The sequence below is a fragment of the Vipera berus genome, assembly GCF_964194415.1.
Source record: "Vipera berus genome assembly, chromosome: 3".
NCBI classification, from domain to species: Eukaryota; Metazoa; Chordata; class Lepidosauria; order Squamata; family Viperidae; genus Vipera; species Vipera berus.
The window spans coordinates 198634783-198659876 of NC_138204.1; the positions used below are offsets into that span (position 1 = coordinate 198634783).

The window sequence follows — 25094 nt, forward strand, 5'->3', positions numbered from 1 at the left end:
CTGAGCTTGTCGATCAGAAGGTCGGCAGTTTGGCGGGTCAAATCCCGAGTGCCGCGTAACAGAGTGAGCGCCTGTTACTCGTCCCAGCTTCTGCCAACCTAGCAGTTCGAAAGCACATAAAAAATGCAAGTAGAAAAATAGGGACCACTCCGGTGGGAAGGTAACAGCGTTCCGTGCGCCTTTGGCGTCTAGTCATGCCCGCCACATGACCACGGAGACGTCCTCGGACAAGCGCTGGCTCTTCGGCTTTGAAACGGAGATGAGCACCGGCCCCTAGAGTTGGAAACGACTAGCACGCATGTGCGGGGGAACCTTTACCTTTACCTTTTTAGTCCAAAATAATCTTTGCAAAGGAAGATGTCAAAAGCACCTTAAATCTTTATTTCCCTTGCGCTAAACAAGATTAAGATGCTCTAATGATTTCCTTTTCTCTCACCACCAAATTTGCTTCAAAAAATAAAACAAAAACACAAAGTAATCAAAATTCTTATAAGGGATAGAGTGTTTCATTTTGTTTTGTTTTTCCCCTTTCTCACCATTATTCCCCCCCCCCACTATTTCTAACAGTTAGGTCTATGGGGCAGCATAAGGCTCAGACTTAAAGCAGTGAAACACGAAAAGCAATGTTGTGGCCGTATAATGCATATCTCTTTTCTATGTGTGTTTTGAGGCTACAGACACATAGACAAGGGCCAGAGTTGGCAGCACAATGCTATAATACTGTGACATGCTTTTGTTACAATAAAACAAAAACAGCCAGGTCCTAAGGATATCACTACACCATGCTTTAAAAAAAATCAAAGATTTTTTTATAGAGAGTCCTTGCTTTACAAGTAGTTGCTTAAAGTGTTTGAAGTTACAAGGGACTCATAAAAAGTACTTATTATCTAATTTTGGAGTTACAATAACTGCAACCCCCCCCCCCACACACACAATCATAGAATCTTATTTTGGGTACTTAGGCATTGGCTCACATTTATGGCCATTTGCAGGGTCTTATGGTCATAATTTTGGCATATTTTGCTGGTTTTGCTATTTATATCTAGTTTTGGGGCAAAAATGCTGATTGGGTAAAACAGATTTGGGTAAAACAATGACCACTGCATTCACATAATGCTACAAAAAAGTTCATAAAATAGTGCCCAGTTAGATGGTGACCCACTTAATGACAGCAATAATTTATTACCATAATTCCAGGCTCAATTTGTCATAGGTTGAGGACTACCTATAACCATTTAACATGAGTACCATAAGTAAGCAACCATTTCACATAAAATAACAATTAAACAAATCACAACTAAGATAAAATAAAATAAATGGAGACAAGCAAAATGACATGACGCTTGACTTAATGCAAATAAGCACTGTAAAGTAATTGAGTGTTTCAACATTAATGACCCACATTAATAACAAAGTTGCAGTTACTCACCTTTATACTCCAAATGGAACCCAGTAAAACTAACAGATCCATCACTTCGAAAAGCCAGATGCATTGAGTTTGAACTGCTTTCTATTCTCTCTGGCAATTTACTATCTTGAAAACTTCCAATTAATGGGCTATTGCTGTCTGGCCCATCATAAATATAGAGAAAGTCATAGTTTGGTTCTATGCTGAAGCTGTAAAATATTTTTTAAAAACATATCACATTAGATAAAAAAATTGCAATAATTTGTGTAGACCACTGTCATTATGGAAATAAGTTTTACATATACTTAATACTTAGTATTAGTCTTGTATTCACCATTGTTACTGGTTCTATTTTTAGTGTAACTAAAAGCCTGAATTCAAACTATTAGATATAATTAGTGTCTTCTAAAAGTCTATATGCAGCAACCTTTTATTTACTTGTGGGGGACGCGGTGGCTCAGTGGGTTAGGATGCTGAGCTTGTCGATCGGAAGGTCGGCAGTTTGGCGGGTCGAATCCCGAGTGCCGCGTAACAGAGTGAGCGCCTGTTACTCGCCCCAGCTTCTGCCAACCTAGCAGTTCGAAAGCACGTCAAAATGCAAGTAGAAAAATAGGGACCACTCCGGTGGGAAGGTAACAGCGTTCCGTGCGCTTTTGGCGTCTAGTCATGCCGGCCACATGACCACGGAGACGTCCTCGGACAAGCGCTGGCTCTTCGGCTTTGAAACGGAGATGAGCACCGGCCCCTAGAGTCGGAAACGACTAGCACGCATGTGCGGGGGAACCTTTACCTTTACCTTTACTTTTATTTACTTGGATATTTTAATAAGGAAAAAACTTTTCAGTTGTGCTAAAAGTACATTAAAAATGCTTGTCAGTTTTTATTCTTTTATTTATAAATTTATCATTTGCATAATCTTTTGAATACTAGTTCAAGAGAACCAATGAGAACCATGTGGTATAGGTTTAGTTTTGAGAAAAATCTTGAGAAGGGTAACTTATTCCATCATCATCAGGTCCTAAAGGAAAGTTGAGATATAGATTGAATAAATAACCACATAACTTCATTTGACTGTTCAGATAGAAATGTGGTTATACATTTTCTCCCCAAAATGCATTTTATTGTTTTGGTTTTTGGAGAGTAGAAAAGTGTCAGATAGAAAATTAATACATGATTATTATTTTTCTTTCTTTCATACAAATATATGTAATTCTGAGCATCTTTTTAAGATCATCATTTGATCTCTCCTTTGTCATAAAATGTGACCTTTTTGTTGGCTTTTTTCTTTCAAAAACACTTCACCCTTTTTATCCTTTGTAGATCAAAGAAGGTACTTGGTTAATAGATTTGCTTTGTTTAATCTCCAACTTTATTTTAGATATTGGACTATCTTTGAGAATTTGAACAAACAACATTTAATAACTAAGACAGCACTGTTCACCTAAGCTTTGGTAATATGTAAAAATGTGGTTTATAAAATGGACTCTTAATCTGACAATGACATTTCCCTTTAATTTCATACATTCATCTTTTCCAAAAGCTGTAAAGCTCTTTCAGTATATGAGCCAAAGATACAGATTGTCTGCATTAAACCTTTATGAGCTGGATTATGTAACTTTATAAATACTCAGCATGATTCATATTGCTCCCATCCTATTCACCTGTTCCTCTTCATTCATTGGATACTTAAAGGTGCCATGTTATACATCAGCGTGGCAATCATTTCAGTCTATCTTGCCGTAATCCTTCCTGTTTTCAGGATCAGGCAAATTATTTTCTGCATCACTGTTCACCAGGAACAGACACCAGAAGCTTCTCATGCCATACAATAGGTAGTCCTCGACCTACAATCATTCATTTAGTTGACCATTCGAAGTTACAATGGCACTGGAAAAAGTGACCTATGACCATTTTTCACACTTACAACCATTGTAGCATCCCCATGGTCATGTGACCAAAATTTGGCCATTTGGCAACTGGCATGTATTTAGGAAGGTTGCTGTGTCCCAGAGTCATGTAATCACCTTTTGCAACCTTCTGACAAGCAAAGTCAACGGGGAAGCCAGATTTGTTTAACAGTGGTGTTACTAACTTCACAACTGCAGTGATTCACTTAACAACAGTGGCAAGAAAGGCTGTGAAATGGGGCAAAACTCACTTGGCAAATGTCTTGCTTAGAAAATGAAATGTTGGGTTCAACTGTGATCGTAAGTGAAGGACTGCCCTATATTCATCTCAATGTATTCTCTACCCTCTATACAACAACAAATATCAACTATAGTCTCTGCAGCATAACACTGGATACTGGAAGGTAGAATTACACAAAAAAATATTATACAAGAGGCAGAACCAGGGGTACAAATTCTGTATTCACACCACTGATGCACTTCAGAAGAAAACAAGGGGGAAAAGGTTTCTCAGGAATCTGGCTGACCCAGTTCACTCTTAAAAGTACAAATAGCGAATATGTCTTCTATTTCATATATCTGTTTTACAAATAAATCTATATTGCACAAACAATTAGAATTACTCTTAGATAATTAATTAGTTCTAAGATGGCGGCACCCGGATCGGTTGCGGCTGCATTGGCTCTCGAAGGTGAAAGGTTTTGAGAGGGATATTAAGGGATATAGGCCACATGATCAGGAAGGTTTTAATGTGTTTGAGCAACGTGGTGGAACTAAGGTAACATACAACGTATGACTGACAATCTCTGCTGGCAAGACGAGTTTCTAGCTGTTTTGGAACTGTTGGTGAGACCATTAAAAGTCATTGGCGCTGTTTGCAATTGTTCTGCCGGCAGCAAGATTTGACTGCTGGCCCAGCGACGGATTCTATTGCAAATCAGGGCTGTTTCCAAAGGAGGCAGAGGAGGAGAGGACCTGGGGCTTATGGAGCAAAGGAATTGGATGAGGCTGTCGGCAGGCTCAGAGGATGGGACAGAGGCTTTTGGAGGAGTTCGTGAGGGCGGCAGCATGCTCCAGGGATGAAAAGAAGCAAGGCCTCTTTAAGGAAAAGGTGGAAGAGATAAGATCAGAAAAAGGAAAGCAAGCAAGGTTGTCGTGCAGGAATACAAGCTAATTTGAGGGCTAATCCACATGGAGCTCTGTTTCCATCTGTCCTGTTTGCTATCATTCACTCCCTAGAGACTAAAATGGCTGGCCACAAATAAGGAGTGTATATCTCTTTGAGAGCTGTATGCAATGAAATTTTATTTTGATGTATGCTGATTGGTGTACATTCAAAGTGACAAAGTTGTTGTTGTTAATATAAAAGGGATAATTTTACCAAGCAACATTCTTAAATAATAAAAACAAAGCAAAGAAACAAAAATCCTCTTAATCCTAATCCTATTTATAGTAGTAAAGTAATCCTGTTTTGCCTCCCACAAGAAAGGTAGCACTGAATAACTAGGTGATTGATTTTATTTCATTTAATGCTTCTGTTTTAGGCTATGTTCTTCTTTCAAATTTATCAGTTGACACTATAATTCCTTAGAAGGAAGGGAAACTATATTTATTGTGTCAATATTATATTATAAGTAAAGGAGACATTAACCTTGATTCCTTTCTCTTTACACTTGTCTAATAGTAGATCCATAAGGTTAGGAGAAGCCATTGAGAATTCCAATTCAGTGTAGGAATCCAGATTAAATGAATTCAGTTTCAATGAAGAGGAACTCACCACCTCCCTAATAACTTGTTCCTTTGTAGAATATTGTCCATTAAATACATTTTTCTACGTGCTACATCTTCATAAACAGGCAGATAGATATCTTCTAAATTCATGTTATAATTAAGCAGCTTCTAGAAAACAAATGAGTGCCTATTGCCACTCTTCTAACAGTATTAGATCTAAATCTTTCAAATTCCCCCAAGGCTTCAGCAAAACAACAAAATAATATATTTGCAAGTAGTATCCCACATATAAAATGTCCTAAATTCTCTAGATAGGCAAGTCATCAAGTATAAATATTTTCCCAAGATACCTAACATTCTCATAATAGCTGTTCAATTCTTTTATTATTATTATTATGGCTTGGCTGGCTTTTATTGATTGGCATAATTCATTCCCTACACTATTTCTGGGCACATTAATTGTATTGCCTTATTCTTTTAATTGGATATTGCCCAGGGAATTTAAACTAAATGGCAGCCAAGAAATATAATAAACAATGAAATAATGTTTAAGTAAACAAACAAATAAAAAAATACTTTTCCCCAATTGATCTGGTTGTATTCTAGGCTATTCATTTTTGCCTTGCTATAGATATTTAGTATTGATGCAACAATAAATATTTATGCCAGGATATAAAGAACAGCAAAAAAAGCTTTAATTTTGAAGCTTAGATTTATTGCTATCAATGAATTTTCTAGGCTGCCTAGAAATAGTTGACAAACAAACAGGGTAGAAATTAAATATGATGATACAATCATTCTCCGAGTATTGAAGTCAAAGGAGTCTTAATGTATAATCCTCAATTTTTCAAGCAAACATCTCGATAGCCGCATCTCATAACAACTGAGATAAACTTTTCTGATAACCTTATTAAATGTGTTACTCTGGAAATTAAAAGTGCTTGGATCTGAAAAGCAGTTATCTTATCATGCTAAACAAAAAACAAAATAGATGTCTGTGGAGATACTCAGTCATCCAGACAATGGTTGCCCCAAAGATGCCTTTTCAAAAGGCAACTGAACTTTCTTTGTTTTTCCTTGAAGATATTTTCCTTCTTGTCCAAGAAGCTTCTTTAGTTCTAGAATTCTTGGATGAGAAGTGAAACTTCTTCAAGGAAAATTGAAGAAAGTCCAGTTTGCCTTTTGAGAAAGCACATTTGGAAAAAAGAAAACAAAGAGATCTGGAAAAAGTATATTATTGAAATTTTAGTAAGCAGCTACTTACCTAATAAAAGCTAATGATATTACATAGTCATTATTAACAGTAATAGTCCAGTCACAGTCTCTGCTATGGGGATAGGGATGTGGGAAATTTGGTGAAAGAATAAAACCCGATGATCCTGTCAGATTGCCTCCACAAGGTGCTGTGAATGAATTAAACAAAGAATGTAAAAAAGAGAATTGCATCGCACAGTATAAGCAATAAGCAAAGTAAAAACAAACATACATTAATTTATTCTATTTTCCAGTACCTCTAAATTAATTCTGGTCAAAGAAACAGGAAGGGATTCACCTCTTAAGGATACATTCAGACTTTTCAGCTACCTTTCTGTTGCCTTAACTTTTATTTGGAAAGTGCTACTCTGAATATACCATGTGAATATTGAATCATATAAAGAGAACCAGCATTTAATAATGGATATATAAAAAGACAGGTTAGGAACAAGATGTAAAAAAGTACATTTGACAGCAAACATATGAAAATGACATTGCATATTAAGGCAGAGTTTATCACTAACCTAATTTTCTTATATAACTAAAACTCCTGGAAGCTGCAGTTGCTACAAATTTTGACAACATAAATATTTTTCTTGTTGTTATGCAACATTACATTTGTATGTTTCTCTTGATTTTTTAAATGTTCTTCCATATATGTTTTATGTTCTACATTTTTCATATTAATTGTATAAGTAAATGGATCTAGGAATAATTCACATTTGAAATTATTTTTAATTTGCTTAGTTTGGCAATGGATTTGCCAGAGGGGAGCCCATTTATGATAACATGATTTATGTAAATATTTATTTACTTTTATAATTACAAAAGGAGGACACAGTTTATAATCCAATGTTTATAGACTAGAAGAGGTTAATATCAAGAGAGGAATCTTTAAGGTGAGTCATCATCATCAATCATGTTTGTTATTGCACTGATTCCTTTGTCAACAATATTGAACAAGTCAAATGATTAAATATCAAAAACATCTGCCAGGCTTTTACATGCATAACCTGAAGCTTAATGGAAAAATGCCATCTGAAACAGAATCACTATTAAATACTCTATGTATGTAGGGCCAAGATACTACAATGGAATTTGAACTGGACAATGTGCCACCCTCATTATCAATAGGGGAAAAATAGAGTAAACTGAATGAATCAAGATGCCTATGGAAATAACATCAAGAGTCTGGATGAAAATTATCACTAAAAGTAGCTGGGTATCCTTCAAGATGAGAAAACCAAGGGCACTGAAGTCAAGAAAAAGGTTAGAAGTGAATATATCATGACAATGAAGAAAAGCTTAAAATCCAAAGCCAGGATTCCGGTGGCTCCGCGGACGACGAAGGGAGCCTTCCCGGGCTGCCCGCGGCTCAGCTGTTGTTTTTTCGCCCGAAACAGCGCCGATCAGCTGTTCGGGCGAATCTGAAGCCCCCTCCTCGGGAGAAGAGGAGGGGGCGAGCTCCCAGGTAGGGGTAGAGTTCTCCAGGGCCGCCTGAGCTTATGGCTTGGGCGGCTGAAGGATTGAACTCCCCCGTAGCCTGGGCTGCTCCCAGCTGGCCGTCGCCTCTGCTCCTGTTCTTGGAGCAGAGCCAGCCGTCTGCGACCACCCCTGCCTGAAGGAATGACTATGATTTAAAGGAGCAGGCAGAGCGATACAAGAGGAAATGGTAAAGAGGATTATTATGTTTTACTCTCCAGCTTGATGGACTTTTTTGGATTACAAATTTGAAGTGAAAGTGCGTCATATTTGGTAAAAGATGGCGGCTAAACCACCCCCTAAAACTCTTCGGAGTGCTGGAACTTCTCCCGTGCAACAATCATTATTGCAGGCGCTGCATCCTCCTGATGTATTGACATCAAAGGACTTACAAGATGCTCTTGAAAAACATACCCAGGTAATTTTGGAATCAATTAATATTAGATTTGCACAGATGGAGGAGAAATTGGAGAAATTGGAGGAGAGAATGGAGGAGAGGATGGAACAGAAGCTCAAAGCAATGAGGGTAGACATCTTGACTTCAGTGTGTAAAGTGGCTCAGTGTGTGGAAGAATTGGAGGAAAAGCTAGAAGACTTGACTCAAAAGAATGCTATATTAGAAACAAAAGTATTGGAGAATGAAAATAAAATGGAAAAGGAACTGTGTCTTGCTCAATATTTTCAGATGCAGTTTGCCATTAGAATTAGAGGCTTAAAGGAGAATACTAAGGAAGATCTAAAGCAGCTGGTTTCTGAGGCTTTTGAAATAGTGTTGAAACAGCCAGCATCTGAAATAAAAGGAGGCATGGACAAAGTGTTTCGTGTGAATTCATGGATTGCCAGACAGAGGAAGTTGCCTAGAGATGTGGTGGTATACTTTGCAAAAAGGGAAACTAGAGATGAAGTTATACAAGCTGCTTATGATACTAAAGTTATGATTGCTAATCAAGAAGTTTTGGTCTTAAAAGAAATTCCTCCAAAGATTCTAAGGAGAAGGAAGGATTTTACATTTCTTGTGCAAGAGCTCAAGCAGCGAGATATAAGGTTCAGATGGGAGATTCCAGTGGGGTTGATGGTGACGCACGAAGGTAAAAAGTACCGTTTGGTTACTGTGATGCAAGCGCGTGATTTCTACAATAATGTTTTAAATGCAACGCCATTAACACTTTTGGAAGCTGGAAAGGGATCTGGAGAAGGAGTGCATCAAGAGGCCGAAGATGGTCAGATAGAAGACAACGGTGTTGGAGGAGATCAAGATATAACCTCGTCGGATGAATCTATAAAACAGAGAGTGACGCGTGCTGCTGCAAAACGATCTAAGAAGAGAAAGTAGCAGGAATTGCAGAAGTCTTTGGAACTTTTACGATATAGTCAAGTAGTCAAGTAGGGGAGGGGGGAAAAGATTTGGGTGTAGACGCAATATATTTCTATATTTGGTGGTTTTGTGGAAAGGGTGAGCTTTTTTGGATTAAAGTTCAAGTTTTGTTTGCAATGGAGTTTACTTAGGATAAGTATAGGGTTGAGAAGGGTTTGTTTTTTTTTCTTTTCTTCTTTTTCCTTATGTTTAATACTATTAATACTATATATGTTTAATACTATTAAGGTTTGTTTCATTCTATATAAGCTAGAGAGTGTCCTTTTCTTATTCTAGTTTTTTTTTTATATATATATATTTAATATTGTTAAGGTCTGTTTTATCCTATATAAGCTAGAGAGTGATGGATTTTAGAATTTATAGTTGTTAGTATATGGTTGCTTAGGTTTGCTTTTTTTTATATATATATATACCTTGTATTCAGCTCTGGGAAGTAGGGGGGGGGAGGGGGGAGGTAGGGGGGGGAGGGAGGGGGGAGGAGGGGAGGTAGGGGGGGAGGAGGGAGGGGGAAGGGGGGTTTTTTAAAGGAAAATTGTATTTTAAAACTTTTCAATAAAAAAAAAAAAAAAAAAAAAAAAATCCAAAGCCAGTGGAAGAAATATCTGAAGGACAGTGAAGAAGTTGCACACAAAATATTACACAGTGAAGACTTACTGAATATGGATGAGACCAAACTCATTTACAATAAAGTTAATTAAGACTAGAAAAAAGGATCTGGCAAGACAGAGCATATGACCAGTATATATGCAGGTCAAGCAGATAACAATAAGACGTGGCAATGGTTAAGAACAAGAAAACTGAAGAAAGACACAGACAGTTGGACTAATTCTGGCTGCACAAGGCCAAACCTTAAGAGCAAATGCATACAAAGCCACAACTGAGAAGATAGCACAACTGACAGCAAAGAAGCTGAAGAAACTATAGACCACCTAGCCAGCTGCTGAAAGAATATCACACAGACTAACAATGGAATGGAACAATAATAGTTTATAGGAACATCTGTAAGAAATACTGCTTGCCTGCAAGCATGAACTAGTGGGATCACAAAATAAACAAAGTAATAGAAAATGAAGAAGCCTTGGTGGAGCAGTGGGCTAATGCCTCCTTAAGTAACACCAGCTGCCTGCAATTAGTGCAGGTTCGCATCCCACCAGGCTCAAGGTTGACTCAGCCTTCCATCCTTCCGAGGTAGGTAAAATGAGGACCCAGATTGTTGGGGGCAATTAAGCTGACTTTGTAATAATGCCGCTTGGGGGGGGGTGTGAAAGCCCTAATAAGCAGGCATATACATAGAATGAAGGCTACTGCTAAGCTTGTAAACCGCCCTGAGTCTTTGGAGAAGGGCGGGATACAAATGGAATTAAAATAAAATTATTGGGAAAAACATGACACATAGGAAAGCCAACCCTTGCTCAAGATCTGGCAATCGTGATTTTACATTTTGTATGTGTACCAATAATAATCATGGATTACATCATAGACATAGTCAGATATAGCCAAAGTTACAAATGTAGGTTATGATGCCACAATGCAAATTCAGACCTGTATATACTTACTGTACATCCAATATTGTGATCAAAGTATGTTAAATGGTGTTTGCATTGTGATCTCAATACACATGTAATATGGTGGTGTTATTGTGTTTTGCTATACACAGGTTTATTCCCTTTGTATGTATTGGAACACAACAAAAAAGGGAGGAAAAAAAGCAAATTGGACATAATGTCAAACAAAACTCCAAAAATGGGCCGGACAAAATTATTGGCACCCTTAACTTAATACTTGGTTGCACACCCTTTGGAAAAAATAACTGAAATCAGTCGCTTCCTATAACCATCAATAAGCTTCTTACACCTCTCACCCGGAATTTTGGACCACTCTTCCTTTGCAAACTGCTCCAGGTCTCTCTTATTGGAAGGGTGCCTTTTCCCAACAGCAATTTTAAGATCTCTCCACAGGTGTTCAATGGGATTTAGATCTGGACTCATTGCTGGCCACTTCAGAACTCTCCAGCGCTTTCTTGCCATCCATTTCTGGGTGCTTTTTGACATATATTTGGGGTCATTGTCCTGCTGGAAGACCCAAGATCTCGGACGCAAACCCAGCTTTCTGACACTGGGCTCTACAGTGCGACCCAAAATCCTTTGGTAATCCTCAGATTTCATGATGCCTTGCACACATTCAAGGCACCCAGTGCCAGAGGCAGCAAAACAACCCCAAAACATCATTGAACCTCCACCACATTTCACTGTAGGTATTGTGTTCTTTTCTTTGTAGGCCTCATTTCATTTTCGGTAAACAGTGGAATGATGTGCTTTACCAAAAAGCTCTATCTTGGTCTCATCTGTCCACAAGACGTTTTCCCAGAAGGATTTTGGCTTACTCAAGTACATTTTAGCAAACTGTAATCTTGCTTTTTTATGTCTCTGTGTTAGCAGTGGGGTCCTCCTGGGTCTCCTGCCATAGCGTTTCATTTCATTTAAATGTCGACGGATAGTTTGCGCCGACACTGATGCTCCCTGAGCCTGCAGGACAGCTTGCATTCCTTTGGAACTTGTTTGGGGCTGCTTATCCACCATCTGGACTATCCTGCGTTGCAACCTTTCATCAATTTTTCTCTTTTGTCCATGACCAGGGAGATTCGCTACAATGCCATGGGTTGGAAACTTCTTGATAATGTTGCGCACTGTGGACAAAGGCAAATCTAGATCTCTGGAGATGGACTTGTAACTTTGAGATTGTTGATATTTGACCACAATTTTGGTTCTCAAGTCCTCAGACAGTTCTCTTCTCCTCTTTCTGTTGTCCATGCTTAGTGTGGCACACACAGACACACAATGCAAAGACTAAGTGAACTTCTCTCCTTTTTATCTGCTTTCAGGTGTGATTTTTATATTGCCCACACCTGTTACTTGCCCAAGGTGAGTTTAAAGGAGCATCACATGCTTGAAACAATTTTGTTTACCCACAATTTTGAAAGGGTGCCAATAATTTTGTCCGGCCCATTTTTGGAGTTTTGTTTGACATTATGTCCAATTTTCTTTTTTTCCTCCCTTTTTTTGTTGTTTTCGCGGGTGTTTGTATGTGGATCTTTGGTTATTCGGGTTTTTTCCCCCCACGTAGAACTAAAGGTGTAGAAGCAACGTTTCGACGGAATCCCATCCGTCATCATCAGGCTTGTGGCTTCAGCTTCCTTCTTCTGGGAGAAGCATGCTTCTTCTAGGTTTCTGCATGCTTCTCCCAGAAGAAGGAAGCTGAAGCCACAAGCCTGATGATGATGGATGGGATTCCGTTGAAACGTTGCTCCTACACCTTTAGTTCTACGTGGGGAAAAACCCGAATAACCAAAGATCCATATATATATATATATATATATATATATATATATATATATATATATATATATATATATATATATATATATATATATATACCATATATATATAATATTGCCCTACCCAAACTATATAATATTGCTCTACCCAAACCAAGTGGGCTGTCCTTCCATTTATATTTAACACAAAGCTGCCAACTATTGGCTGCTGACTTTGGGCTTTATGACAATGTAATAAGGATTATTACATGTTTTCAGAGTTCAGAAAAGCAGTTGTGTCTTCTTTAGGTTTCTGCATACCTATACAGACTGGTGGGTTGGGCTGCCAGAAGTACCGATTTTCTACCTGAATGCAGGTTATTCGCTCATCTCCTTGCAGCTCATAGCCAGGATCACATTGAAATAGCACCATGTCTCCAGGTTCTCTTCCATCTCCATTACGGGTTCCATTCATGGGGACGCCTGGATCTCGACATGCCGTGGCGACAGAGCCTAGGAAAAAAAGGGAAAGAAATAAATCAAAGAAAGCTTTGATTCTATTTTTGGAAAAAAGTAATTAGCACAACGTATGGATCCTAAATATATTTTTTTCTTGAAAGAAATGATCAGGGCAAATATGATTCACATCTATTAAAGAATGGGTAGAGGCTGGGGAAGGACTGGGAGAAATATTAGAAATAAGCAACTAAAAGATAGGAAATGTTAGCAGATTATTTAATAAAAAAGGAGTTTAATCCAGGATTGCAAAAATCCTGGCAACATAAGGTTCACAATATTCAAAGAGACACCAGTTTAATAAACTTGCTAATAAATGAGAACGCTTCATGGATTACTGCCTTGTCATGGCAAATGGGCTTGCATAATTCAATGAAGCTATGAGCTATGCTGTGCAGGGCCACCCAAGATGGACAGGTCATAGCAGAGAGTCCTGACAAAACATGATCCACTGGAGAAGGAAATGGCAATCCACTCCAGTATCTTTGCCATGAAAACCCCATGGACAGTACCAAAAGGCAAAAATATATGATGCTGGAAGATGAGCCCCTCAGGTCGGAAGGCATCCAATATGCTACTGGGGAAGAGCAAAGGGCTAGTACTAGTACCGCCAGAAAGAATAAAGCGACTGGACTAAAGCTGAAAGGACACTCAGCTGTGGATGTATCTGGTGGTGAAGGGAAAGTCCAATGCTGTAAAGATTTATTCCCCATAGGAACCTGGAATATAAGATCCATGAATCAAGGAAAGCTGGACGTGGTTAAACAAGAGATGACAAGACTGAACATCGACATCTTAGGAATCAGCAAACTAAAATGGATAGTAATGGGTGAATTTAATTCAGATGACCATCAGGTATACTATTACGGGCAAGAATCCCTCAGAAGAAATGGAGTAGCCTTCATAGTCAATAAAAGAGTAGGAAAAGTAATACTGGGATACAATCCCCAAAATGATAGAATGATCTCAGTTTGAATCCAAGGCAAACCATTCAATATCACAGTAGTAGCATATTGGATGCCTTCCGACCTGAGGGGTTCATCTTCCAGCATCATATATTTTTGCCTTTTGGTACTGTCCATGGGGTTTTCATGGCAAAGATACTGGAGTGGATTGCCATTTCCTTCTCCAGTGGATCATGTTTTGTTAGAACTCTCTGCTATGACCTGTTCGTTTTGGGTGGCCCTGCACGGCATAGCTCATAGCTTCATTGAATTATGCAAGCCCATTCGCCATGACAAGGCAGTAATCCATGAAGGGTTCTCATTTATTAGCAAGTTTATTAAACTGGTGTCTCTTTGAATATTGTGAACCTTACATTCATCATCAACAACAACAACAATAATAATTGCCTCTGTGATTCTTGCTTCTTTGAACACCCCTTCTTTATTTTATTCCACTATTCATCTTATCTACCATCTATTTTTATAATAGTTTGTGTGGCATCACAGTCTTCTAAGCCATCATCTATAATGATGCCACTTACAACACTACCTCACCATGTAAAAAGAAGATAAATGCACCATTGTGAATTACATCATTTGTGCCACTAGCAGGATGATATTCAGGCTCAATGTCATGAGATCTTTCTCATAACATGGCTTTTAATTTGCAGCATCTTCAAGACTGAAGCAACCTAGTGAACTACAGATATTAAAACAGAATAACAGTGTTGAAAGGGACCTTGAAGTTCTTCTAGTCCAACCCTTTGCTCAAGCAGGAAACCCTATACCATTTCAGCAAATGGCTGTCTAGTCTCTTCTTGAAAACCTCCAGTGATGGAGAACCACCATATCCTTGGTGGAGCAGTGGGCTAATGCCTCCTTAAGTAACACCAGCTGCCTGCAATTAGTGCAGGTTCTCATCCCACCAGGCTCAAGGTTGACTCAGCCTTCCATCCTTCCGAGGTAGGTAAAATGAGGACCCAGATTGTTGGGGGCAATTAAGCTGACTTTGTAATAATGCCGCTTGGGGTGTGTGTGAAAGCCCTAATAAGCAGGCATATACATAGAATGAAGGCTACTGCTAAGCTTGTAAGCCGCCCTGAGTCTTCGGAGAAGGGCGGGATATAAATGGAATTAAAATAAAAAATGAATAAATAAATAAATATTTTGCTTTTCATTGTCCTTTTTGGATAGTATGCAGCAATTGCAATAGCACTTAGACTTCTATACAGTTTCACAGTGGTTTACAGCCCTCTCTAAGAGGCTTACAGAGTCAGCATATTGCCCCCAACAATCAGGGTCCTCATTTTACCAACCTGGGAAGGATGGTGTCATGGTTCTGATAGATGAAACCCATCAAAAGAACTTTGAGGCAAAATTCTTCCTTAAAGAATATTTATTTGGGAAACAAAGTATCGGCACTATATAGTTGAATCCCAAAACTAAATTCCCTTCCTCCAGATACAAAGTAACAAAGTATAATTCCTACTCCCAATAAACTGTCATAAAGAACATTCCCCAATTAGCTTAAAGTGTGGGCTTTCTCCTCAGCCCACCAAAATGTTATCAGCTTGTCCTTGGGTTCCCACAGCAGTGTTATTATTATGGCTAGGTGAGCTGAAATCCCACCCACCCTGCTGCACCTGATTTCTAAAAGAAAGAAAAAGCATGTTAAAGGAATAGAGAAAATGGCTGCATTTTCATCAGTTGTCAGAGCAGGAACATCCAATGTTAGCAGCATTGACAGATGGAAGGTTGAAAACATTGAGCCAGTGAGATTCGAACTGCCAAACTGCTGGCAGCCAGCAATCAGCAGAAGTAGCCTACAGTATTACACTCTAACGACTGTGTCACCATAGCTCATGGATCCAAAGTATGGATACTAACATCCATAGTATGTAATCACTTTTTTCCTTATTTGTTGATATAAATTTTTGAACAAAGTATAACACATTTCTGACCAAGAATAGGACTGCACTGTCAATGTCACTTTTGGGTACACAGACCTGTCACCTGTTTACAGCACACATGTTATTAAAATAATTAAAGTAGCAATAGATAAAATGATATAAAGGAAATGAATTGTGTTGTGCTTTTGAATCTTTACCAGATTAACCAGATTGCCACAGATTGCTCATATATTTCTCATCATTGGGAAGTATAAAATAATTAAATTCATTAGGTTTATTAGGTATCAGTGGAAAAAGAACACTCTTTACTTATAATAAAAAATACTCCAACATCAACACGAAGTGAGTACTCAAAAACCGATGTGTGACATTTTACTCCAAACAGAAATAGCATTTCATTAAATATTTTATAATAAAACTGCCAGGAGAAAACTTGACAGATTAAGTGAAAAGAAAGCATACAGTAATTTAATCAGTAATGTTCAACCTTTTGGATCTGCCAATATTGATATAAAACAGGTTTTAGCCTTCAGCAAGTTGTTGCCTTGTTTGTTTGTTTGTTTGTTTAACAGAAAATGCCAAAGTGAGCAAACACACAAACAAAAATGTCAAACCCTTATTTCATTGTATATGAGGTTCCTCAATGCCTTAGAGAAAGGCTCAACTAAATAAATAACAGTTGTAGCACAAGCCACCAACAGGCTATTATCAAAACACACTCTCCGTTATTATAAGGAAATATGTACTAATCCTGCACAGCAGAAATATGTGGTTTGTCCTAATGTTGCCTTCACCTGGATCACTGAACAATGTATATAAATGAAAATACAGAGCTGACAAAATAGAAAAAAAGGTCACGTTGTGTCTTTTCCAGAATAAGAACTTGCCTTGAATATTAATAGACCTGAAACTTCCTTAAGGCTCACTGAACAGCACTGCAATAGTCTTAGGAAGGAATTAACTGATTAATTTAGAAGTGAGTGAGTATCTTTCTCAGGCATGATTCTAACCCTAAATTAATACTAATAAATGCAATAAATCAATTTATACATATTATCGAGAGCCAATTTGGGTAGTCGCTAAAGGTGCCAGACTAGAAATTGGGAAACCATGAGTTCTAGTCCTATTTTAGACTTGAGACTAGCTAGGTGATTCTAGGCCAGTCATTCCCTCAGTCTAGGAAGAAGGAGGTAATGGCAAACCACTTCTGAAAATGCTGTGAAGAAAAATCCTCCCTCCACTATCACAACTGAGGAAGCTTCTTGGGTAAGAAGGCAAATGTTTTCTTCCTCAAAAACAGTCCAACTGCCTTTTTTGAAAAAGCAACTTTGAGACAACTGCAACCTAGATGAGTGAGAATCTCCATAGACGCTGCCAAGAAAACTGCATGGATTTATCCAGGCAGTCCGTAGGAGTCAAGACATATTCAAAAGCAAATATACTGTAAATACATTGTATATGTCATATCCAGTGGTGGGATTCAAATATGTGGACAACCGGTTCTCTGTGTGGATGCCACTTCCGGAAGTCCATTCTGGGCCTGGGCAACAAAAAATTAGCTACTGTTTCTGCCGAAGTGGTGCGAACTGGCTGAATCCCACCACTGGGCATATCATGTTGGCTAGGAAATTCTGGGAGTTGAAATCCATGCATCCTAAAATTGCCAACTTTGGGAAAAAAAACTCTGCTCTCTATTCTATGATTCATCTCAAATAAACACATGTTATTCCTGACTTAATTACTTACTAATTTATAAGCCACCCAATTTCTGATTCACATTCTGGCTAGATTACAACTAGGAATCAAAATGTATATTTAAAACACGTACAAATTGCAACATACGGAAAAGCAAAATAATCAAAAGAAAAGAAAAAGAAAAGAAAGAAAGAAAAAGAAAGAAAGAAAGAAAAAAGGAAAGGAAAAGAAAAGAAATAGCAAGCAAAAAGGGAGGGGTCTACAATTACCCTGTCCTCAAGGTCAATTACTCTAATTAACAACATATCACTCTCTTGAAGGCTATTTTATTAAGTATGGGGTTTTAAATATATATATGCTAATTAAATGATTAGATTGCCAATTAAAGATATATTATTTCTCCCTGTATTTTGTTAAAGTGGTGGATATATAAATCCTCAGGAATCTAAAAAATAATTTGTCTCTATATATTCATTAAAGAACTTTTTTAATAAGTTCAAATATTTTAAGCATATTCAATTCAGTCTTACTGTCAGATCTTACATTCTTCTGTACTGATCTTGCCTCAGATAATTTTTAAAGGAGCATGTGTATATGCTGTATGTTACAGTATGTATGTTACATGTTATGATATGTATGTTAGTTAACGTACACATACTGCTAACTCATTTAATTTTAAGGGCTTTCTTTAAATAATCTACATATAAGTTGTCCACCTAGTTAACCCTGACTGAACTTGAACAGCTAAACAGGGTTGGATCTAGTTGGCATTTTGGACAAAAATACCAAATCAAGAAATTCCAGGGAGAAGAAGAAAACATTTTTGACCAGTCAAATGAATGAACTGTCCAAGAGTCAAAACTCTTGAACAGTCAAACAAAAAAGAAAGACATACAAGGACAGAGAGACCAGTCTGTGGAAAACTACTTCCATATTGTTGCCAGAAACAAAAGAGAACACAAAGACTATATGAGAATGACAAGCAACTGAAGTTTTAGGAGACTGCCTTCTTAATTATCTGTTAGATTTCATGTGCCCATTACTGGAGCATTCACCTTCACTACGTCTCCTACATTAAGCATAAATATGTACTACTCATTTATCAGTTTGTCAATGTATAACAAAAGTCCTGGATCTTGTTTTTGTAAAAAATGCACAAGATCTTCCATTGACACTTCATTATTGACCACATGCTGTTTGTTTTGATAAGATGGAGATGATCCTTCTCATTTATTTAGACAGACTCTAGCAGCTCAGACAGACTGGCTTACCCTTTTCAAAAATAACTCATCTACTGGCTTCTCTTCCCTCCCAGCTGCAAATTTTGATCAACTGCTTCACTCAAAGTTTCCATCAACCATGGACACATTTTATTTAAATTGGATTTAGGTCATCATTACTTATTTCTAGAATTAGTTATAGTTCTTACTGGTTTCATTTTAGTAAAACAATGCTTTATTTTGTATACATAAATAGGTGGTCCTCGATGTATGACCATAATGGAACCTGACCATTATGCTCATAAGTTGTGATCGTTATAAACCAGCTCATCATGCCACTGACCAGTTTTTACACTTTTTTTGCAGTGGTCATTAAGCAAAATCAACATAGTTGTTAAGCAAAAGCCACAGTCATTAAGAGAACCCACTGTAAATGCCAGCTTTCAGCAAAAACATTACAGGTCATGGTTCATGTGACCATGAGATAATGCAAATGTGTCGAGCACCAGGAAAATCAGAAGATTCAGGCAGTTCAAATGAATATAAAGATTTACTGAAAGCTTAAATTTGTAGAATCTGAACTACTAATGGTCAAAAGAAATAAGTGGGAGTTAAAAAAGGAATTCAAGGTGGGCTGGACTTTGATCTCTTGTAGACATGCAGGGAGTCATGATTGATGATGCCTTTGACCCCTCCCTTGGGCTCGGCCTGTTCATTGCCTACATCAGGGGTCCCCAACCTGTGGGCCATGGCCTAATTGCCAGCGGGCTGCATGAGTGGCTGGCCAGTGTGCACATGTCTGTGTGTGCATGCAAGGCTCCACTCGTGCACATGGACCCACTCACGCAAGCCTTGTCATGGTGCTTGCAGCCCCACTCATGGCTCTACTTGTGCCAGCATCGTTGCAGGTGCTTGCAGCCCTTCTCATGCCAGAATCATCAAGGGTGGTCATGGGCCCACTCACACAAGCCTTGTTATGGGCACTTATGGTTCCACTTGCGTGAGCCTCATTGTGGGCACTTGCAGCCCTACTTGAACAAGCTGCATTGCAAAGATTGTGGGTGCTCATGCACATGCACTTGCCCCACCCACAAACTATCCCCTCTTTTCTCCCTCCCCCCCGCTCTGGGTGGCCAACCTGGAAAGGTTAGGGAACTCTGTCCTACATTATGCCTGCAAATGCAGGCCAGTGCCAAGAATTTGAAATGCAGTCATATGGCTGCTTGAGGTGGTCAGCTATTGGAACTTTGGAACCAGATCATAAGTATCTTTAGGGAGATCTGATGTAACATTGAACAGTTGCTAGGTGACCAGTTATAAGTCAAGGACTACCTGCATCTATGTACATATATAAAACAAAGCGTTATTGCATTTGTATATGAGTATGTTTCAGTTTCCAGTACACTTACAATATCTTGATGGAAGGTTAGCAGGTATAGTATTAAATATATTCTTACTTTGATAAATACTCTCAATACTGTCTTTTTTGCAATGTTTTTGAATTGAAAACCTCCTCTTTAGCTTTATGTTTCCCTGTAGGTCTGACCCTCCCTTTTGTGTTTATTTGAGTATGGGAAATGAGTATTAACCTGTAAACACAAACATGTATTTGACCCTGCTTTATCCCCCTTTCAAATGTTTTTCTTTCTTTCTGTGATATTTCAACTCTTTCCTTACAAGCTACCTTTGGAGAAGTTTTTCTGCAAAGCATAAAGGAAAATACAGTTTTCATAACAGGAAATAAAAAAAATGGTTTGTGCATTTTCTTATTTAACTAGGGGACTCCTTGTTTGAACCATATTTATTACTGCCTCTCTTTACTTTAAAATTCCATAATTAATTGTATTTAAGATTATTTCTAAAAAGAAAATCCCTCCTATGTATGCAGGGGGACTATCTTTCTTGGATTAATAATGGAAATTTGGCCACAATGTTAGAATATTCACTGTTGAATATCCCTTGTGGACCACAGTGTTTAATAAGGAGCCACAAATCCATATTATTGATTACACAGACTTCCAGTGTTTAAATGCCATGCTTTATTGGGTATGATGGTGCAGTGGTTAGAATGCAGTATGGCAGGCTAACTCTGCCCACTGCCAGGAATTTGAACCTGACCGGCTCAAGGTTGACTTAGGCTTCCATCCTTACGAGTGTGAGAGGAAAAAAAAAATGCTTTAGTCCTTTTATGCAAGGTTAGGCCCAAGTGAATTAAACCAGGCCTCATGGAAAAGTATTGAACTAAAATCTACGTTCTGCTCTGTTTTACAATCTGAAGGAGTTACTTGTAATCCCAATTGCAACTGTACTTTACTTAATATGATTTTGCTAAGCTTGCTTGTTTTAAATATATTTAGACCATAAGGACCTGGAACTGTGAGAAATGGGGAACTGAAAGAAGCTGATGGGTGTGCATTCTGATTTACATGGGTATGTGGAAAGTTATGATCAGCAGAGGGTCAAAAGAAAGTGTAAGATTACTGATCATCTTTTTGCAGTCTTAGGACAGGAAAGAGTATAAGAGATTGGGACTGGACCTGATTGATTTGCCATTGGCCACTAGCCATTCCTGCAGAGACTGCTTGTTACCAAATGGTCCTCATTGCAATGAGTTTTTAAAGTAAGTAATACTGCATGTGTGTTCTAAATTACAATAAAACAAACCTCTGAATTTTAAAGTGAGAAGTATTTGTTGTGTTTCTGTCTCTTGTTTTTCTTTGCTGGATTTTCCCCCTGCATGAGGTTAGTTAAATGATGACCCAGACTGTCGGGGGATAATATGCTGACTCTGTAAACCATTTTGAGATGGCTGTAAAAAACTGTGAAGCAGTATATACATAAGTCTGAGTGCTGTTGCTATTTCATGTGCCAGCATCTTCTGCAAATACAGAAAATCAGGCATTTCTAGTCAAATCCCCAATTGGTTCAACAATCTTAATAATATTTTACTCTTTAAGCCTTCTTTTTACATGAGGCTTTTCTAGTTAATTTATTCTATAGTATCTATTCTCTGTACTCTATACTTTTTCTGATTCACCTTTTATAATCTTTTTAAATTAGGCAAACATTTCTGTAGATTAATTTGAAGTTTTTTTAAAATATATATATATATTATATTGGTTTTTACAATCACAATCCCTAGTGCCTAGTGAATGGTGTGTTGTCTTGGTTCATATCTTTAAAAAGACAATCAGTAATAATTAATTAACAGTCAATAATGATTAATTTTTATAATTCCATAATTAGTGTATTAATTAATAGTATATTTCTTTGATCTTCCCTTCTTCCAATATTATTCTCCTTCGTCAACATTAAAAAGTATAATTCTTAATATTTTCAATGCATAAATGATTAAATATAGACATTTTTCATATTTATATAAATAATAATAACATCCATATATGATTTTTTTTCTAATCAACTTGTATTCTATTGTAAAAATCACCTTATTAGTTCATCATGCATCCTATTTTCATAATTCTTATTTAAGATTAATTTCCCCTCAATATTTCAGTCATTCCCCAGTCCTAGTTCTCTTCAAATTAATTACCTTTAAATTTCAAACTTTTCATTTACATATATCATCTCAATATTTTTACATTTTATGTATTGTAAAAAATACTATACTACTTATATCTTTTATCCCTCTTACTATACAGCCCCTTTATATGCAAAGTTTTCTGTTCTTTTAACCATATTCAAACAGGCGTTTGCTCATGTAATATTCCATCTGGTAAGGAAAATCAAATCTTTTGAATCCAACTCTGGCCTTCTTCTTTTGCCAAGTAGGTTTACAAGTTAATATATTTCACTTGCCATGAAGCTCCTGTATTTTTGTGGATATTGTTGGGAGTGAGAAAGACAAATTGCATAGGATATGTGCTTTTTGTCTCCCAAACTCTAATGATTCTCCTGGTAGTTCTATAGTCTATCTTGTTAAATCTTCTTTCTTGTCCTCAGGTTTGTTTTGACGTCCCGACAAATAAAGTATGTTTTCCATTTTTATTGTTATGGTAAAAGCTTGTAGATATTTTCTGTTTGTGTTAAGTTGTAATTCTCTTCATTTGTAGCTTTGCTGTTTAAGTCATTTTCTTCAAGTTTATGTTATATTATCTGATTTGTTTGTTCATTCTTTATTGTCATTTTCTGAGAATTTTTTGATTGCAATTGGAGATGTGCTCATTTATGTCATCAAACTTGTTTTTGATCTTGTGGTTTGAATCCATTGTCATTATTATCTGTCATAGCATTACATACATTTCCTCCTGAAAAGTATTTGTTTTGTCTTGGAATATTGCTTCTGGAGGTCTCTGATATTCCAGGCTATTCCAGGATATTCTTTCAAGAGTAGATATTAGATGTGGTTTCCTGTCATTTTTGAATAAGCATACAATATCCATATTATCTCCCCCTTCCAAATAGTCTTTCATCAGTGCCATAGCTTCTATGATTAGCCTTGTCAAACCAGCCAATCTCAGAATCCAAACAACACAATTTTCTTAGTTTCTAGATTTATCCAGACTATAGGATTATATATTTCATTTCAATATATTTCTTTTCCCCTTAAAAATTAATTTGCCACTTCCATCTATGAAGGAATGGGGGTGTAATTCCCTCCCTTTACTTTCAGAGGATTTCTTACTTTGGGGATCTTTCCCAAAGAATCAGTTACAAAATAGAAGAGCGAAGATTGATACTCTCACTAATTTCAAGCACACTGTTCACTGTTGTTCTAGTTTGTGCTCTTGGACTTTGGCTGCAAGTAGCTTGGGCTAGACACTGGTGTGCACCTAGCCTTTCTACTGTTGGGTTAGAAGGCTTCCCCCATATTGAACGGATTGACCACCATCATTCCATGTTCATCAGAGCACCCCTCTCTCTTCATTGCCTCTCTGGGGGGACATCTGACCCATTTAGGCTCCCCTGGCAGGGCGAAACTAGCTGAAGGGTGTGGAGCTCCACAATCCCATGGCTGTGCGCTACAATGCAAAACCGTAAAATGGAATATAATATAATGACAGTTGTTATTTATCAAAATCAATCTTTCTTTCTTTCTTTCTTTCTTTCTTTCTTTCTTTCTTTCTTTCTTTCTTTCTTTCTTTCTTTCTTTCTTTCTTTCTTTCTTTCTTTCTCCTTTCTTCCATCCTTCCCTTCTTCTCTTTACTACCAAGAACTAAACACATAATGTTTTGCATAGTACCACTGAAATTTTCTCACACTTTCTGGAATTACTCATTTAATATACTGTAGAATAATATTTACTTTGTTTGTAGCAACTTCACATTCATGATTCTCATTCTGTGATGGATAAATCCCAGGGCCTCCTATACTTCTATCATCACCAAAATACAATTACAGACAGAGGAGGAGAAAAAGTTCCATTTAAAGTACTTTGTATGATGAAATTTTATCCTTTTCAATTACTGTATTCTAAGAAGTTCTATCTGCCTAATCTCCCAGCACTATCTTTCTCAACAATGACTCCCAACTTTATGCCATTACAAAATTGCATGAATACATTGCTTTATCCACTGTCACAGTTATTAAAATGAAATATTAAACATTTTCTCCAAGACTAATCCTCAATCATTTCCTTTGAAAGGTTCTATCCATAGATTCAACACCATTCCCTATTCAGTGAATTATTGTACTTTTTTATACCCTCCACCCCACTTCACATGTAATATCTGAAAATCTCAGCAGTCTTGTGAGCAACATCTTCTTATCTGAGTCCTTCGGGAGAAGGGCGGTATACAAATATAATAAACATATAAACTTATAAACTTATCTCATCCATTTCATCAATTTTACCAGGGCTAACCAGTTTAATCAGAACAGTTCTGACTTTTTAACCTTATTCAATATAGAAATTAAATTGGCTGCAGAAATGGAAGGCAAAAAAGCAAAGTTTAAATTAAGAAGATCCATAAGGTATATATTTTTTTAAAAAAAAATCAACTCACAACTGTAACAGTTGAAAGCTCCACCTTTTTTGTGTGCATTGCTCGTCAAGTACAAAGCAGTAATCTCATGGTTACATTCACCACCCTAACCTTTTGGCAGATACATACAAACACACTTGTTGATTGAACTGTTTTTCACTTTATAGTAGTGGAATATCTGAGTTTACAAAACCAAAGTTTAGAGTTTGCTAAATATGTATCATATTATTCTTATGCAGATCTGCTAATTCCAACTGAGCATCTACAGTCATGATGAGACTAGTATTCTGTTTTGTTCTATTCTTTTCTAATTTTCCATTAAAAATGTACAAGCAAATGGCTTCCGGTTCTGGATCGCCGTGCAGCCAGATGCGTTTTCCATGTCGTCTGGATTTCT

General features: G+C 37.3%; 1 protein-coding gene across 1 annotated transcript in view; it reads right to left on the reverse strand.

Moving 5' to 3' along the window:
* Nucleotides 1-25094, reverse strand: part of CSMD3 (CUB and Sushi multiple domains 3) — a gene marked incomplete at its 5' end in the record, with an annotated part of 687334 nt that overhangs the window by 194888 nt on the left and 467352 nt on the right. The window contains 3 exons of the mRNA XM_081322366.1: nucleotides 1430-1617; nucleotides 6311-6449; nucleotides 12792-12983. Of these exons, the coding sequence (XP_081178492.1) occupies nucleotides 1430-1617; nucleotides 6311-6449; nucleotides 12792-12983 (519 nt within the window). The remainder of the gene's footprint in view (nucleotides 1-1429; nucleotides 1618-6310; nucleotides 6450-12791; nucleotides 12984-25094) is intronic.